Source organism: Lissotriton vulgaris, chromosome 5 (genome assembly GCF_964263255.1).
Source record: "Lissotriton vulgaris chromosome 5, aLisVul1.2, whole genome shotgun sequence".
In the NCBI taxonomy this organism is placed as follows: domain Eukaryota; kingdom Metazoa; phylum Chordata; class Amphibia; order Caudata; family Salamandridae; genus Lissotriton; species Lissotriton vulgaris.
Window position 1 is genome coordinate 1,562,415,937 of NC_141693.1, and position 14,065 is coordinate 1,562,430,001.

A 14,065-nucleotide genomic window follows, 5' to 3' on the forward strand; every position below is an offset into this window, starting at 1 on the left:
GTGGAGGGTGAGTGTTTCTGTGGGAGTGTGTGTGCGTCTGTGTTTGCAAACAGAGCATAGCTTTTGTTGGATTACCCATTCTTATGATGTCTTCGCTTACTTAGGACAGACTGACCTGGACATCAGTGGTCGGGAATGGATTCTACGACCGAGAGGGAGTCCTGGAAGCTGGTGCAGGGGGCTTGCACTGTTTCACCTCTCCCTTGCAGTGTATTTAAGTGCCCATCTTCTCGTGACATCTGCAGGTTAGTGCTTCAAAACTAAATTGATACTATGGGGAAAGAGGATCATGGGAGAAGGTTAGGTGGAAATGTCTTATGCCATTCAGGACCCTACTGAGAGCCCTTAGATAACAAGCAGTCTTTTATAAGATTCACTCGAATATCAAACCACCACTTATCCAAACAGAAGTAAGAAGTCAGGCACAAGACCAAACAACGGTGTGAGTATATGTTGAGCTGGAATAGTGGTGAATAAGCGTGAAATCCCGATCCATTCTGACGGCCAACTGTGTATACATGTAAGCTATCATTGCTTCCCACACTCTGCATCATCAGGGCAGAAAACCTGGTGAACTGTGCCGTCACTTAGAGAAAACCAGAAGATCCTGAGACCCTCAAAGCGGTGAGATGCTGATTTCTGTGGGATCCTGTGGGAACACAAGCAGTAAAAAATCACAAGATGAGTGTAGAAGGCTGGCTTGGTATATGGTGCACTCTTTTTCAAGTGTGGCACCCTGCACCAACCCAGACAACCCTTATGATGTTCTTAGTGGTTTCGACAACCTTAGAAAGCTCTCTAAGTTGTAGCTGTGGAGAGCAGCCTTCAGGCTTGGTTGGATGATGGAACCACAAATTCCCTAACACCGAATGCCTAAGCAACGCGGTCTTAGTACCTACTGCGTCTTAACCACGCATTTCTTTACCACGCATGCCTTTACCACAAATATTCTTGGTAAAGGCATGAATGATAAAGGGGTATATGTGGCTAAGGTCGCCACCCCCCCTCCCCACTGCCCTAGTGTGCAAGCTCCCCACCCCCCCTCCTGCCCTGAGGTGCAAATACCCTTACACCCTCCCATCCCCCACGCTGTGCCCTCCCCCTGCCCTGATGCCTAACACCCTGTCCCTTAACCTGACCCAGCCCAGACCTGACCCAGCCGAAAAACCTGCCCACCCCCACCTAAGCCCTAAAAACTATCCCGACTACCCATTCCACTCCCCCTGAGGCCTAATACCCTAACCCCTAATTAAAAAAACTACCCCAACACTCCCCCAGCCCTAAAAACTCCTCCGACCCCCCAGCCCTGAAAACTACCTCTAAACCCCCAGCCCTGAAAACTTCCCCCACGCCCAACCCTGAAAACTAGCCACACCCTCCCAGCCCTGAAAACTAGCCCCAGCCCTAAAAACTAGCCCCACGCCCAGCCCTGAAAACTACCTCCAACCCCCTAGCCCTGAACCCCCACCACATGCATGGTTAAAGCAAATGCGTGGTAAAGGCAAGCGTGGTTAAGATTGCAGAGTCGAAACACTTGTGGTTTAGACCACGTTGTTTTGACTGTTTCCCTTCAGGCTTAGTCTAGGAGCTGTATAACACAGCTTGTTTCATCAGTATCTATTCTTATAGTACAAATTAAGTGAAAAAGAACCACAAAGTAAAGTTATAATAATTGTTATTTATTACAGTCACTCACTAACCTAATGCAATATCTCCTACCCAGAGATATAATTACAATACACACAATACTTTGATAATACGACAAATAAATAGCACAGAAATACAGTGGGCTTCATGGGGAAACCAAACCATATACAAATATAGTGGAATGTGACTAACGACTGAAGTCGAGAGAGGACCCAGAAGACTAAGAAGTGCTTGGGGACCAAGGAGGTAAGGACTCAGGAACCGCACAGAGGCCGTGTGCTAAGTGGATAAACAATGGGGGAGTCACTGATGCAATTCTTAGGAAAAAGGACCCTTCCCAGAGGACTTGGAAGACACCACGTGGGAGATGGGTGGTTTGAGATTCCCCCTACCCGTGAATACCCAGGAGACCAGGTTACTTGCCCCAGGGAAGCCGGGTGCATAGGTGCGAAGGGACATCCAGAACCGCTTTAGACACCAATGGAGGACTTCAAGCAAGATGCCGCTGGCGTAGAAGCTGAAAGAGTCCGTGGAACACAAACGTGGATTCAAGAGGGGTAGTACCTGCAAGCAGAAGGGACAGAGTCTATGTCACTCAGGAGTGACCAGAAGCCACAGGAGTCGAGTGCCCACCAATGGACGGCTGTTGCAGAAGAGTTGACGGTGCCCTTGTCTTGGCAGCTGCGTGGACCAGGTGATGCTGAGGACAGGAATGGTGTACAAGCTGTCCCACGTCATATGTTGATATCCAGTGGGTCCGAGTATAGCGGGGACACCAACAGGCCTTGCAACGGCAACACGTGGAAGAGGACCAAAAGGTACAGTGTCGGGACCAGCAAGGTCCAAGAGACTCACTATGTGCAAGTGAATCAGAGTAGGCCCGAGCAAGCAGGGGAGCCCACTGGAGTTGAAGAAGACTCTCAACAGGGCCAAAAAATCTCTGGTGAAAAGAGTCGTCCAGCCTTAGCAATGGCGGTCGTGTCGATGAGGGATACCAGCTGAAAACTCGGTTTGAAGACAGTGCAGGCCTCGAGGAAACTGTAGGATCACCACCTGTGTTACTGACCCAGTTGGAGACCAGAATCAGCAATCGGTCAGCTGTGTTGCTGTGCCTGTGGATGCAGGGGAGTGACTCCTTCACTCCAAGGGAGATTCCTTCAGGTGCAGTGGCAGCTGGTGGCATTTGAAAGTGGCGAGGCGCAAGCGTATTAATTAATTTTTGCAAGCGTAGCGAGCAAGCCTGATAGTAATGGGGGGTTCTTCCCCCAATTTATTTTTTAAAGTGGTGCATTTTGGTGCCATTTTCAGCACCATTATTTTGTCATAAATGGTGCAAAACTACTGGAGAATTTCCTTAGCACCTCTTCAATCAACCAGTCTTTTCATGCAGGAAAGCAGGTGGCATAATTGCCTAATTTGTGAAGACTAAGCTTGGTCATAATGATCGTGCCTGTTGGTTATTAACACAATGAATGATCGAAGGCACAAAAAATACCTGGCAATGTATTGCCGGCTTGCAAGCATTACCTGCACCTGCTTCAGATATGATTTGCCGGCATTGCCACTGCTGTGAACTGAACGCATTGAAATAAAAAGTATTTGTTTAGAAGGCTGTGTCTGTGTTTTGAACCTAATCCTACACTTTTTTAAATGTATAGAAATGGAAATTTCACCATATTCTTTCTAGTATCTGCTGCAGAAGGGATATTTGTAGTCAGCTACAGGAAGTGAGTGAATTGAGGACTGCTTCTTCAAGTTCATCCTATTACTTCTGTCTCCCCACAATTCAGCTTCAGATTTGTCATGAAAGGCAAAGGGTTTGATAAATGTTTCAAAGCAGTATTGGTCAAACAATGGAAGTAGAAAGTTTGACCGGATTGTGCCTAATCAGTCACATTGCACAAATGAGTTTTTCAGGTACGCCGAGATTAAGTTATTTTCCAGAATCACAGGATATTGGGCTGATGCAGAGACTCAAACCTGGTTCCTGGGTTCCAAAATCTGTAGCTCTGGCCTAACACGTCCTCTCCTAGTGCTTCTGAATGCCAGGTCAGTCATGCCTCTGATATTAAGGCTTAGGGGCGCTTGCACTTCCCTGCTGATTTAGGGGCCACTCCAATTGAAGCGTTCCCATTCATTTCAGTGGTCTCTCAAAATAAAAGCAAACCCAAAAGCTGCGTTTAACAGCACATTATTTGCATTATTTGTGCTGCTGCTTGTCATCACTGAAATCCCTTTACAAACAGAGGCTACTCTCAATAAACCCAATGTCTGAAACTGTAATAGTGAGAGATTTGTATGATATTGAACATACAGAGAAGGGTTAGCTACTTCTAAAGTGCTTTTATATAAAGGGAAGATGTGCAAAACCCATTTCTTCTCAAGTATTGAGGACTCTATACTCTAGCTGGTCCTTGTCATCGAACACACACAGATAAAATCTCATGCTCACTGGACCAGTTACATGCCCCTTGCCAGGGCTTGATAACTGATGAAATGCAAAAGAGGAAAAGGCCTCCGTTGCCAGATTGATAGTTCTCTCCTTAGAGGTCTTTTTTTGACAGCCTTATTGCCACCCACCTGCAAATTATCTGTCAGTCAGTCAAATGTATTTTATTTTGGTTATAACCCATAAAAACAATAATACAACAAAGCAAAAATAATAATAACACACTTTCATAAAAACAGTGGATATTTCGTTTTACTGCCACATCAAGAAGTTAGAAAATAAAAATGATCAAATCTAATTAATCATGGAGAGTGACAGAACCTATTATTATTTAGTGTGTATTTGCCTTATCATCCAAGTAGCTAGTAGATAATGAGAGATGACACACACCACATTGGTTTTACACATAACTACTAGCCTCTCAATTTCACTTTTAGTCAATCCATTTGCCATACGAAGAAGCCACTTATTTCCTGTGGTAACATAAAAGGGCAAACAAATTGCCTAACGTCCTCAGTTTGATCTGTGCATTTATAGCCCTTATTTTATGTGCAGTCACTGGGCTGCAGACACCTCTAAAAGGCCCAATTTGCACACCACAAACAAATTGCTGATTGGTGAATGTTACAGATACAGATCAGCTCAAACCCCAAGCAGGAGAAAGGAATCGGATGTGGTGATTAGAGCCGAACGAGGTTCCCGTCGCAGCATAGGCTCAACATCCTGAGATTCTTAGCAAAATCACGTATTCAGCCCCTACCTGAATTGAATGAACGGATCGAGTTCGCGCTATATAAAACAAACTTACACTGACCCTATCTGTAAAAAAATCACCTCAAGTCACTTTAAAGCCTTTACTTTAGCAAGTATTTTATTGCAGCCAGAGAATAAGTCGACGTGCGCGCTGCTTCAGCCACAATGCACGAAAACTTTGTGCCGTCAGCTCATGCACAGAGGGAACAATGGCTGTAGTGAAACACCTCCCTTTCCCAACTTGTCACGCTGTGACTTCTTGGGAAAGGGACTGGTTGGTGAGAGGCAGGTTCGCAATTGACAAGCAGCCCCAGGAGTACAGAGCTGATTCTGTACATGCCCGGGGCTGCTTTAAAAATACGATGTTGCATTGCGTCAGAACTGGGCTGTCCCCAAGTATTGCAGACCCGGGCTGATAGCATGTCAGCCCGTAAACTACGTGAAATACACCACCTGCCCAGCCACGATACAAACTGGCACATGCGCAAAAGTGAATGTGCCTGATTAAATCTGCCTCGCTGCCTGACTTTCAATCAATCAATCAATCAATCACGGCATTTATATAGCGCGCTACTCACCCGGGAGGGTCTCAAGGCGCTGCCGGGTGAGGCACTTTCATTTCAAGGAACGGACGAGGCAAGCTAAGGTAATAAATAATATATGCCTATTTTAATCATAAAAAATGGATGGTGATTGTTTCTTAGAATTACCATACATAATGCCAGCAACTAGAAGGGCGCAGCCCCTCCGCCCAGCACGAGAAACCGCCACTATTCAGGTGTCTTTGGATGTCCACAGGACTTGGAAAGGACCTGTATGGAGCAGGCTTGCAGAACAAAGAGTTCAGGAGTAGACGGAGTCTTCCTGGTTACACTCTGGGTTTCAAGGCGAAGTCTGATGCGGTCAGTCCAACGCGGTCTGCACGACACAGTGAGGATCTCCAGACGGTTGAAGAGGATGCTGAGTTTGATCTGAATCAAATCCTATGATGAAACTAGGGACCCACCCTCAGGTAAGCCCTTAAGTACCTAAGGAAAGAGTTGGGATGATTCAAGGGTCCCTCCCAGAGGAGGTAATTGACAATGGGGCAGATATTCCCTTGTCCTATGTCCAGTTTCACGCCAGAGCTGGGAGCCAACGGCTCCCTGAACTGGTTTGAGCTGGGGTATGCAAGGAGGGGACCAAATGTGCTCCTCAAGCAGTCTGAGTGGTGCTGGCAAGCGCTCCCACCCTGTATCAATACACTAAACTCTGTCTGGGAGCTGGGCACACCTCCCTGTGAAAGGATACCTATTGTTCTGCCTTTCTCAGCTCGAGGTTGGCTCAGCAGCAGGCGGGCAGAATCGTGTCTCAGGTCGGCGGCAGCCACAGCTTGCTATCCGGTTCTGGAAGCTCATGCAGTGGCACCCTCACACTTAGAACCGAGCACCCTTACTTTAGGGCTGAAAGGCTTACTAGAGGGGTAACTTAGAGGTTTTAGGTGCAGTGATGTTAGGAATAAGGAATCTTATATACTGCTCTCCAATGGGTTTGCGTCCACCTGGCCCTATTAGACAAGATCGAACCGATGAACCTGGTCATCAAGAACAATGCCATCTGGGACACCTTTACCCCCGTCAGTGAAAGAGACATTAAAAAGGTTCTTCAGAGTATCAACCCATCTAATCACTTCAGTGACCCGTTGCCACCTTCATCTTCAAAGAAATCAAGGATGTTGTCTCTCCCATTAGGACAAAGATTGTCAAAGCGTCTCTGTCACAAGGCACAATCCTGGAGTGCCTCAAAGCAGCTCAGGTAACACCTATATTAAAAAAAAACTACTGCAGACAGCGCTGACCTTAATAACTTCCGCCCTATCTCTAACATCCCCACACTAGCCAAACTGCTTGAACAATGCATCCAATTGCAACTCTGTGCTCAGATTGAAAATTTCCATCTCCTCGACCAACATCAATCTGGCTTTCGTAGTGGGCACAGCACCGAATCGGCTCTCACTCATGTTATGGATGACATTTTAAAAATGCTTCACCAAAATGAATCATGCCTCCTTATCCTCCTTGACCTTTCCCCTGCATTTGACACTGTTAATCATGACAACCTCCTATTCATTCTGGAGCACAGGATGGGCCTGTCTGGTTCTGTGTTTCAATGGTTCTCGTCTTTCCTCCATCACGTGATCCCAAAGAGTGAAGGTGACCACTCTCTCTCCCAGCCATCACCAGTATCCATGGGGGTCCCCCAAGGGTCTGCCCTATCACCCATACTCTTCAACTTGTTCTTGGAACAATTAGCTATTGCACTAAATTCCATGGACGTTCTCTTCCATACGTATGTGGATGACATCCAACTTTATTTGAAAATCTCCTCCCCAGATAACATAATTTCACTCAAAACTGCCCTACTGACTACTCAAAACTGGTTAACTGAGAACCACCTCCTGCTCAACACCTCTAAAACAGAAATCCTTCTCATTTCTCCTCCGAATCACAAGCCTAAATTAGACCTCTGGACCTCACCACCTTCAACTGCTCCCCCCTCATTATTGACTCAGCTAATTCTCTCCGAACCACCCTGTACAAGCACTTAAAAATGAAGACTCATATCAGCAATGTGTGCAAGGGAGCTAACCACCTGATAAGGATACTCAGGAATCTCAAACCTTTCATCCCACAAGCTGTCTTCAAGCAAGTGGTCCAAGTGCTTGTTTTGCCAAGGCTAGACTATGGCAATGCTATGCTCTGTGGCCTCCCAAAATATACCTTGGCCCCACTAAGGGCCTCACTGAACGCAGCGGTCAGATTGGTTACGGGTACCAAAAGAAATGCGCACATCTTCCCAGTCTTAAAATCCCTAAATTGGCTGCCCTACGAAGCAAGAATTCAGCTAAAGATTGCCTGCCTATCCCACAAACAACTCCATTTCAAAAACCCTTGTTAACTAGTGCTAAAGCTGGAACTATCTGGAGGGGGAGACCTTCTAGGAGTGCTAGCTCTCTCCTCCTGAAACCTCAGATCTTTCGCATAAGAGAATGTGTCACTGAGCTTTCTCCTGCTCTGCACCAAAGATCTGAAACTCTCTCTACCGGAAATACGTAGAAAATCCTCCAAGGCTGCTTTCAAACTGGAAGTAAAAAGATTCAGTATGAACAAGTTCTTACCTTAATAGGGTGAAGGATCGCCTGCTCTAATGCATTGAGCTTATATCTTAAAGCCCTGCTCTGGATGCTATTGTTGTTGGTTTGAATAATTTTCTCCCCTCCTATTTCACTATGTACCAGTTTTTATATTATTCTTTGTAAACCCTTTGTATTTGTAACCATTCTTGTTCTGTGAGTCCTACTTGATATGTGTTCTGTTTGGTATTCTATGTGACACATGTAATGCAACTGTTACATTCTATCCCTCAATTGTAAAGCACTCTTATATCCCTCGGGATCATGTTTGCGCTATATAAATCTTTATAAATAAATACATATATCTTTCATGAGAGGTTGAAGGACGGGGTCCTCTAGGGCCATGCGGGTTACTTACAACCACCTGCTATGCCTTCCTAAAATTAAGAGTCGTTCAGCCAGTAGAGAATACAAACTTATGCTTATTCAGCATATACTCTGCAGAGGAGTCCTAACAGACCTTCACCCTAAGATATCTGTTGAGGGGACTGGCTCCCCAACATTTGCTAATACATGATAAACCCCTTTTAGAGGCTTTGGCCACACCTCTAGTGGAAAACTACCGTCCTAAGCCGGGCATAGACAAAGGAGGCACAGAGATGAGTGAACACCAGCCAGAGGTGTACATTCTATGAGTGGTCCAAGGCCACTGTGCCGGGTCTCAGCGTCTCCTAAGGTGGGAGCAGAGTTACACATTGAGAATGGTATGCAGAAGCAGAATAAATGCTTGTTAGCAAGTTGGGTAGCAACCTTGAACGACAGAGAAAATAATAAGGATGAACAGTGTTCTTCTGAGGGAGCAAATTCTGAATACTAACGCCTATTACGAGCGCAGTCCAGACAGTCTAATACAAGTTACGAAATTCAAAATAGAGTCACACGGGCTGACAAAAGCTTACATTTACTTGGATAACTCGGCAGGTTGCATAACGTGAACACAAATGGCATCTATTTAGCCACATATTGCTAATCTAATATAGCCTAGGCAGGTGCATTATTTGAGAGGGGAATTTCAAACCTAACAAGGTCAAGCATCAACTCACACAGGCTGCAATGGCAGGCCCATAGTACGAGTTTGGAATGTACCTTGTGGGTCGCATAATACATGCTGCAGCCCATGGGGAACCCATGGGGTACCTAGGCCTAGATACCTTAGTACCATATACTAGGTACTTACTAGAGTATGCCAGCTAACCAATTAGAAATGTACCAAGGTACTCACCATAGCCAATTAAGGGAGGAAGCACAGTGATTGGGGTTCTGATTAGCAAGATCCCAGTCTAGTCAGAAAAACAGTATTACACCAGCAAAAAGTGGGGGTAACCATGAAAGCAGATCCTACTTTCCTACAGTGAGTGAGTGAATAAAGCAGGCAGATGCTCAGCCTGAACACAGTTCTTGACATTTAGATAGAACACACAATAAATTGTAGTGACTCTTAGCAGTTTCCATAACAGGTGTATTTACTCCTAGTAGTCACTCTCAATAGTCGCCCAGCAAATAATTAAAGGATGAATAGACTAACCTGTTTTGCAGCCTGTGTTCTCCAGGTTACATGCAGGAATCTAAAGTGGCTTCTTAATCCACTGAGCTGACTGCTATCTACTGAACACCATCACCAGAGCCTGCAGTATTGCGGAGTCAAGTCAAGTCAAGTCAATAAATTTATATAGCGCGCTACATACCCAGAGGGTCTCAAGGCGCTTGAAGAGGGGTGGGGAATTACTTGTCAAATATCCACGTTTTAAGTTGCTTTCTGCATGCTAGGTGGTTCTGAGTAAGGCGAAGGTGAGTGGGAAGTGAGTTCCAGGTTTTAGCTGCCAGGTAGGAGAAGGATCTACCTCCCATGGTGGTTTTGTTGATGCGAGGTACAGTGGCAAGGGCTTGGTTGGAGGATCGTAGCTGGCGGGAGGGGGTGTAGAAGGACAGTCTTGTGTTGAGGCATTCAGGTCCGATTTCGTAGAGTGCTTTGTGTGCGTGGGTTAAGAGCCGGAAAGTAATCCTCTTATTGACGGGGAGCCAGTGGAGGTTTTTCAGGTGACCAGAGATATGTTCTTTACGCGGGATGTCTAATATGAGCCTGGCTGAAGCGTTCTGGATGCGTTGGAGTTTTTTCTGGAGTTTAGCGGTAGTACCGGCGTAGAGGGTGTTTCCGTAGTCCAGTCGGCTCGTGACCAGGGCGTGGGTGACCGTTTTCCTAGTTTCGGTGGGGATCCAACGAAATGTTTTTTTGAGCATGCGAAGAATGTTGAAGCAAGATGAAGAAACGGCGTTGACTTGTCTGTTCATTGAAAGTGAGGAATCCAGGATGACGCCCAGGTTCCGTGCGTGGTCCGTCGGGATGGGTGCTTTTCCAAGGGCCTCTGGCCACCAAGAGTCATCCCAGGCGGAGGGGGAGGTGCCTAGGATGAGGACTTCTGTTTTGTCTGAGTTCAGTTTCAGGCGGCTGTGCTTCATCCAGTCGGCTACTTCTTTCATTCCTTCATGCAGGTTTGTTTTGGCAGTGTTCGGGTCTCTGGTGAGAGATAGGATCAGTTGAGTGTCATCGGCGTAGGAGATGATGTTGAGGTTGTGTTGGCGTGCGATGACCGCGAGGGGGCTCATGTATACGTTGAAGAGGGTGGAGCTGAGTGAAGATCCTTGTGGTACACCGCAGATGACTTCAGTGGCCTCTGACTTGAATGGTGGAAGGCGGACTCTTTGGGTTCTTCCGGTGAGGAACGAGGTGATCCATTCCAGTGCTTTACCTTGGATTCCGACGTTACTGAGGCATTGCAAAAGGGTGCTATGACAGACCGTGTCGAAGGCTGCGGAGAGGTCAAGGAGGATGAGGGCGACTGTGTCTCCATTGTCCAGTAGAGTTCGAATGTCGTCTGTTGCTGCGATGAGGGCGGTTTCAGTGCTGTGCTTGGCTCGGAAGCCGGATTGTGAGGAGTCGAGGGATTTGTTGGTTTCGATGAAGGCGGCGAGCTGGTTGTTGACCGCTTTCTCAATGACTTTGGCCGGGAATGGAAGGAGTGAGATGGGGCGGTAGTTTTTGAGTTCGGTGGGGTCAGCTGTGGGTTTCTTCAGGAGGGCGCTGAGTTCGGCATGTTTCCAGCTTTCCGGAAAGGTTGCGGAGTTGAGGGAGCAGTTGATGACGTCTCGGAGGTGCGGTGCTATGATGGAGTCTGCTTTGTTAAAGATGTGGTGAGGGCATGGGTCTGTGGGGGATCCTGAGTGGATAGGGTTCATCAGACGGATGGTGTCCTCAGTGGAGAATGGCTTCCAGTCATTGAGGGTGTTCAAGGGGGGTGGGGGTCCTGCAGGGGGATGGGTGGGTTGGTCTTTGGGTTGGTTGTCGAAGCTGTTGTGGATGTCTGCAATTTTGTTGTGGAAGAATGAGGCTAGGGAGTCGCAGAGGGCTTGAGAGGGGGTGATGTCGTTGGAGTTGGCTGTGGGGTTGGTAAATTCCTTGACGATGTTGAATAATTCCTTGCTGTTGTGGGCGTTGTTATCTAGTCGGTCCTTGAAAGCGGCTTTCTTGGCATTCTGGATCAGTTGGTGGTGTATGCGGGTGGCGTTTTTGAAGGCGTCCTTGGTGCTGGTGGTTGGGTCTTTTTTCCAGGCCTTCTCAAGGGAGCGACAGAGTTGAGTGAGTTGAACGTTTGCTGCTGAAGCATGTAGTGACTGACAAGATGTGAGTTTGAATCGTTGGGAGTTTGACCCAGCCTCCCATTCTTCTGAAGGTCGAAAATGGAGTACCATAAATTGGGTATTATTAACACCTGTAATTTACAGCACTTGGAAACAGCAGTAGTGCGTAATGACGGGCTTTAAAAAAGAGTTTGTGCGTTTCACTTTCATCCTCCTTCATTTTGCATTTTTTCATTAAAGGTATTAAGATTATGGCATCAATCCCAGGTGTAGAGATGTGTTTAGTAGTCTCTAGGAAAAAAATAGAGCTATGTCAGAAATTGTAATAGATCAAATAAGGTAGGTTCCATTTTGGAAGCCCATAGCCTGGAAAGGCCAGTGGAGGTGAGGACTGCAACCCCAATACAAGAGATGTGGATTACTGACATTTCTAAGGAATATGTTGGTAACAGAAATACTGGAGGAAGGAGAGCAAAGTCCCCTGTGTGTGTTAGGATTTAGGGCTAGTCTGTCCTCTGTGGCCATACTTCACCATCACATGATCGGCCTCAGGGGGATAAAGGAACCGCCCCTTCTTCCTTTCAGTGCTTGGTATCTTTTAGTTTGGGTTCCAGGTGCTGTGTTGTGGATTCTACGTTGTGAGAGATATTGGTTCACGGGCTCGTGTTCCTTTACTTTTGGATTCCCTTTTTACTTTAGTTTTTGCTCAGGTATTGCCCTTTCCTTTCCCTGGTTATTCCGTTTTTTGTCCCTTGTAGCTAGTGCAGTTAGGAGAAGTTTTTGTATCCCATTTGTCCTCCCCCCCCCCTCCTCCCTTACCTGCCCACTGTTCCTTCGTTTTTGGAATTGAGCTGCTGTGTTTATTTTAGTATTCGAGGATTGCTGGGGCTCCAGTTTCCTCAGATACCAGCTCTTCGGAAGGACATTCAGTAATAAATCCGAAGGACGCCGGCTGGCGTGTTAGCTGCGTGGATTCCAAGCAGCCTCCTCTACTTCCGCGTTTTGTGAGGCTGTCCGCCTCGTTGTGTGCCGCTTGGGCGCTTTCAGTCGCGCTGGGACGACAGAGGAGCTGCAGATCCCGGAAGAGGGAAACGTTTGTTTGCGCTATCCCCCTTCTGGCTCGAAAAGATTAAAAATCACTCGGAAGGACATAGCGGGGGTTTTTTATGCCGAGTATTATGGCTTTTTCCCCTTAGGAGTCCCGTTTTTGTAGTCAGCTTCCTCGAGTGAATTTCCCTTAATTTTCCTTCCCTCAATTGGAATTGGATGCATCCACATCAGTGAAATATTCATCTTCCTGCTGCCAAAGACCTCCCGAGGCTCATCCTGTATATTACACAAGTAAGGAGGGGTCTTATCAGTGTATGGTGGAGTGTGGCTAGGGGGATAAGGTGTAGCCATTGATTTGGACACAGAAGTAATTGTGTGCACCTTCTTTCATAGGTACAGAGGCGAGGAGGTGGTGCCCGAGTATCATTGTCCAGTCCAAATCAGGGGTGAAGACTTTTTGACGTCCCATTCATTTTGATTTCCTGTCCCCTGCCCTGGGCTCGGGTGTCCTCTCATGTTTGTCTATCTCATGGGGGGCCTTTGAGTCAGGGTAGTGGATTTGGGCATACCTCGTTCCTGCAGTGTCTGGGCCTGTGGAATCCAACAGAATACCAAGCCCACGTTAACATACACTGCCCGGACGAGGTATGGATGAAGAAGGGGGAGCTGTGGGGGGAGCAGACCGAACGCCTACAATACAGGACATAGTGGGGGCGGTGGCGGCCCTCCAGGCCCAGGTACAGGACTTACAACAGGAAAACCTGGGACTTAGACAGGAACTGGGGGCTGTGAAGGCCAGGGAACAGCAGAGAGATAGGACGCAGACTCCCATCATCCTACCAGCTACCTTTCAGTATGGAGGCGGGACGGGTCAGAGAGCAGAAGGGGGGGCCCCTGTAGCAGTTACTGTTACTACACCTGTTCCTGTTCCATTAGCTGCCCCTGAGAGGTTCATGGGAGACAGTAACAAATACGGGACCTTTATGTCACAATGTCAACTGCACTTTATGTGCAGGCCGACTGCTTTTCCGGATGACACGGCTAAGGTGGCGTTTACAATATCGTATCTGGCTGGCACTGCGGCACAGTGGGCTATCCCACTTGTGGAAAATGATGCTCCGGTTTTGCATGACTATCGGACCTTTAAAGACTTAATGAGGGGCCTCTTTGCTAAGCACGCCTTCATGCAGGCGAGTGATGCGGAGCTCCTCAAGCTAAGACAGGGCAAACAGGATTTGCTAACCTATGTGTCAACATTCAATAGGTTAGTGTCAGAAACGCATTGGCCCATCGATAAGAGAACCTCCTTGTTTTACCAGGGGTTATGTGATGAACTAAAAGATGTGGTATCTCAGGTG

The 14,065-nt window shown here is 47.1% G+C and overlaps 1 protein-coding gene across 2 annotated transcripts in view; it reads left to right on the forward strand.

Moving 5' to 3' along the window:
- LOC147715161 (immunoglobulin superfamily member 1-like) overlaps window positions 1-14,065 on the forward strand; it is a 235,359-nt gene that overhangs the window by 61,956 nt on the left and 159,338 nt on the right. For both annotated transcript variants that reach the window (XM_086923635.1, XM_086923634.1), the window contains exon 3: window positions 105-245. In XM_086923635.1, coding sequence (XP_086779761.1) covers window positions 105-245 — 141 coding nt within the window. The remainder of the gene's footprint in view (window positions 1-104; window positions 246-14,065) is intronic.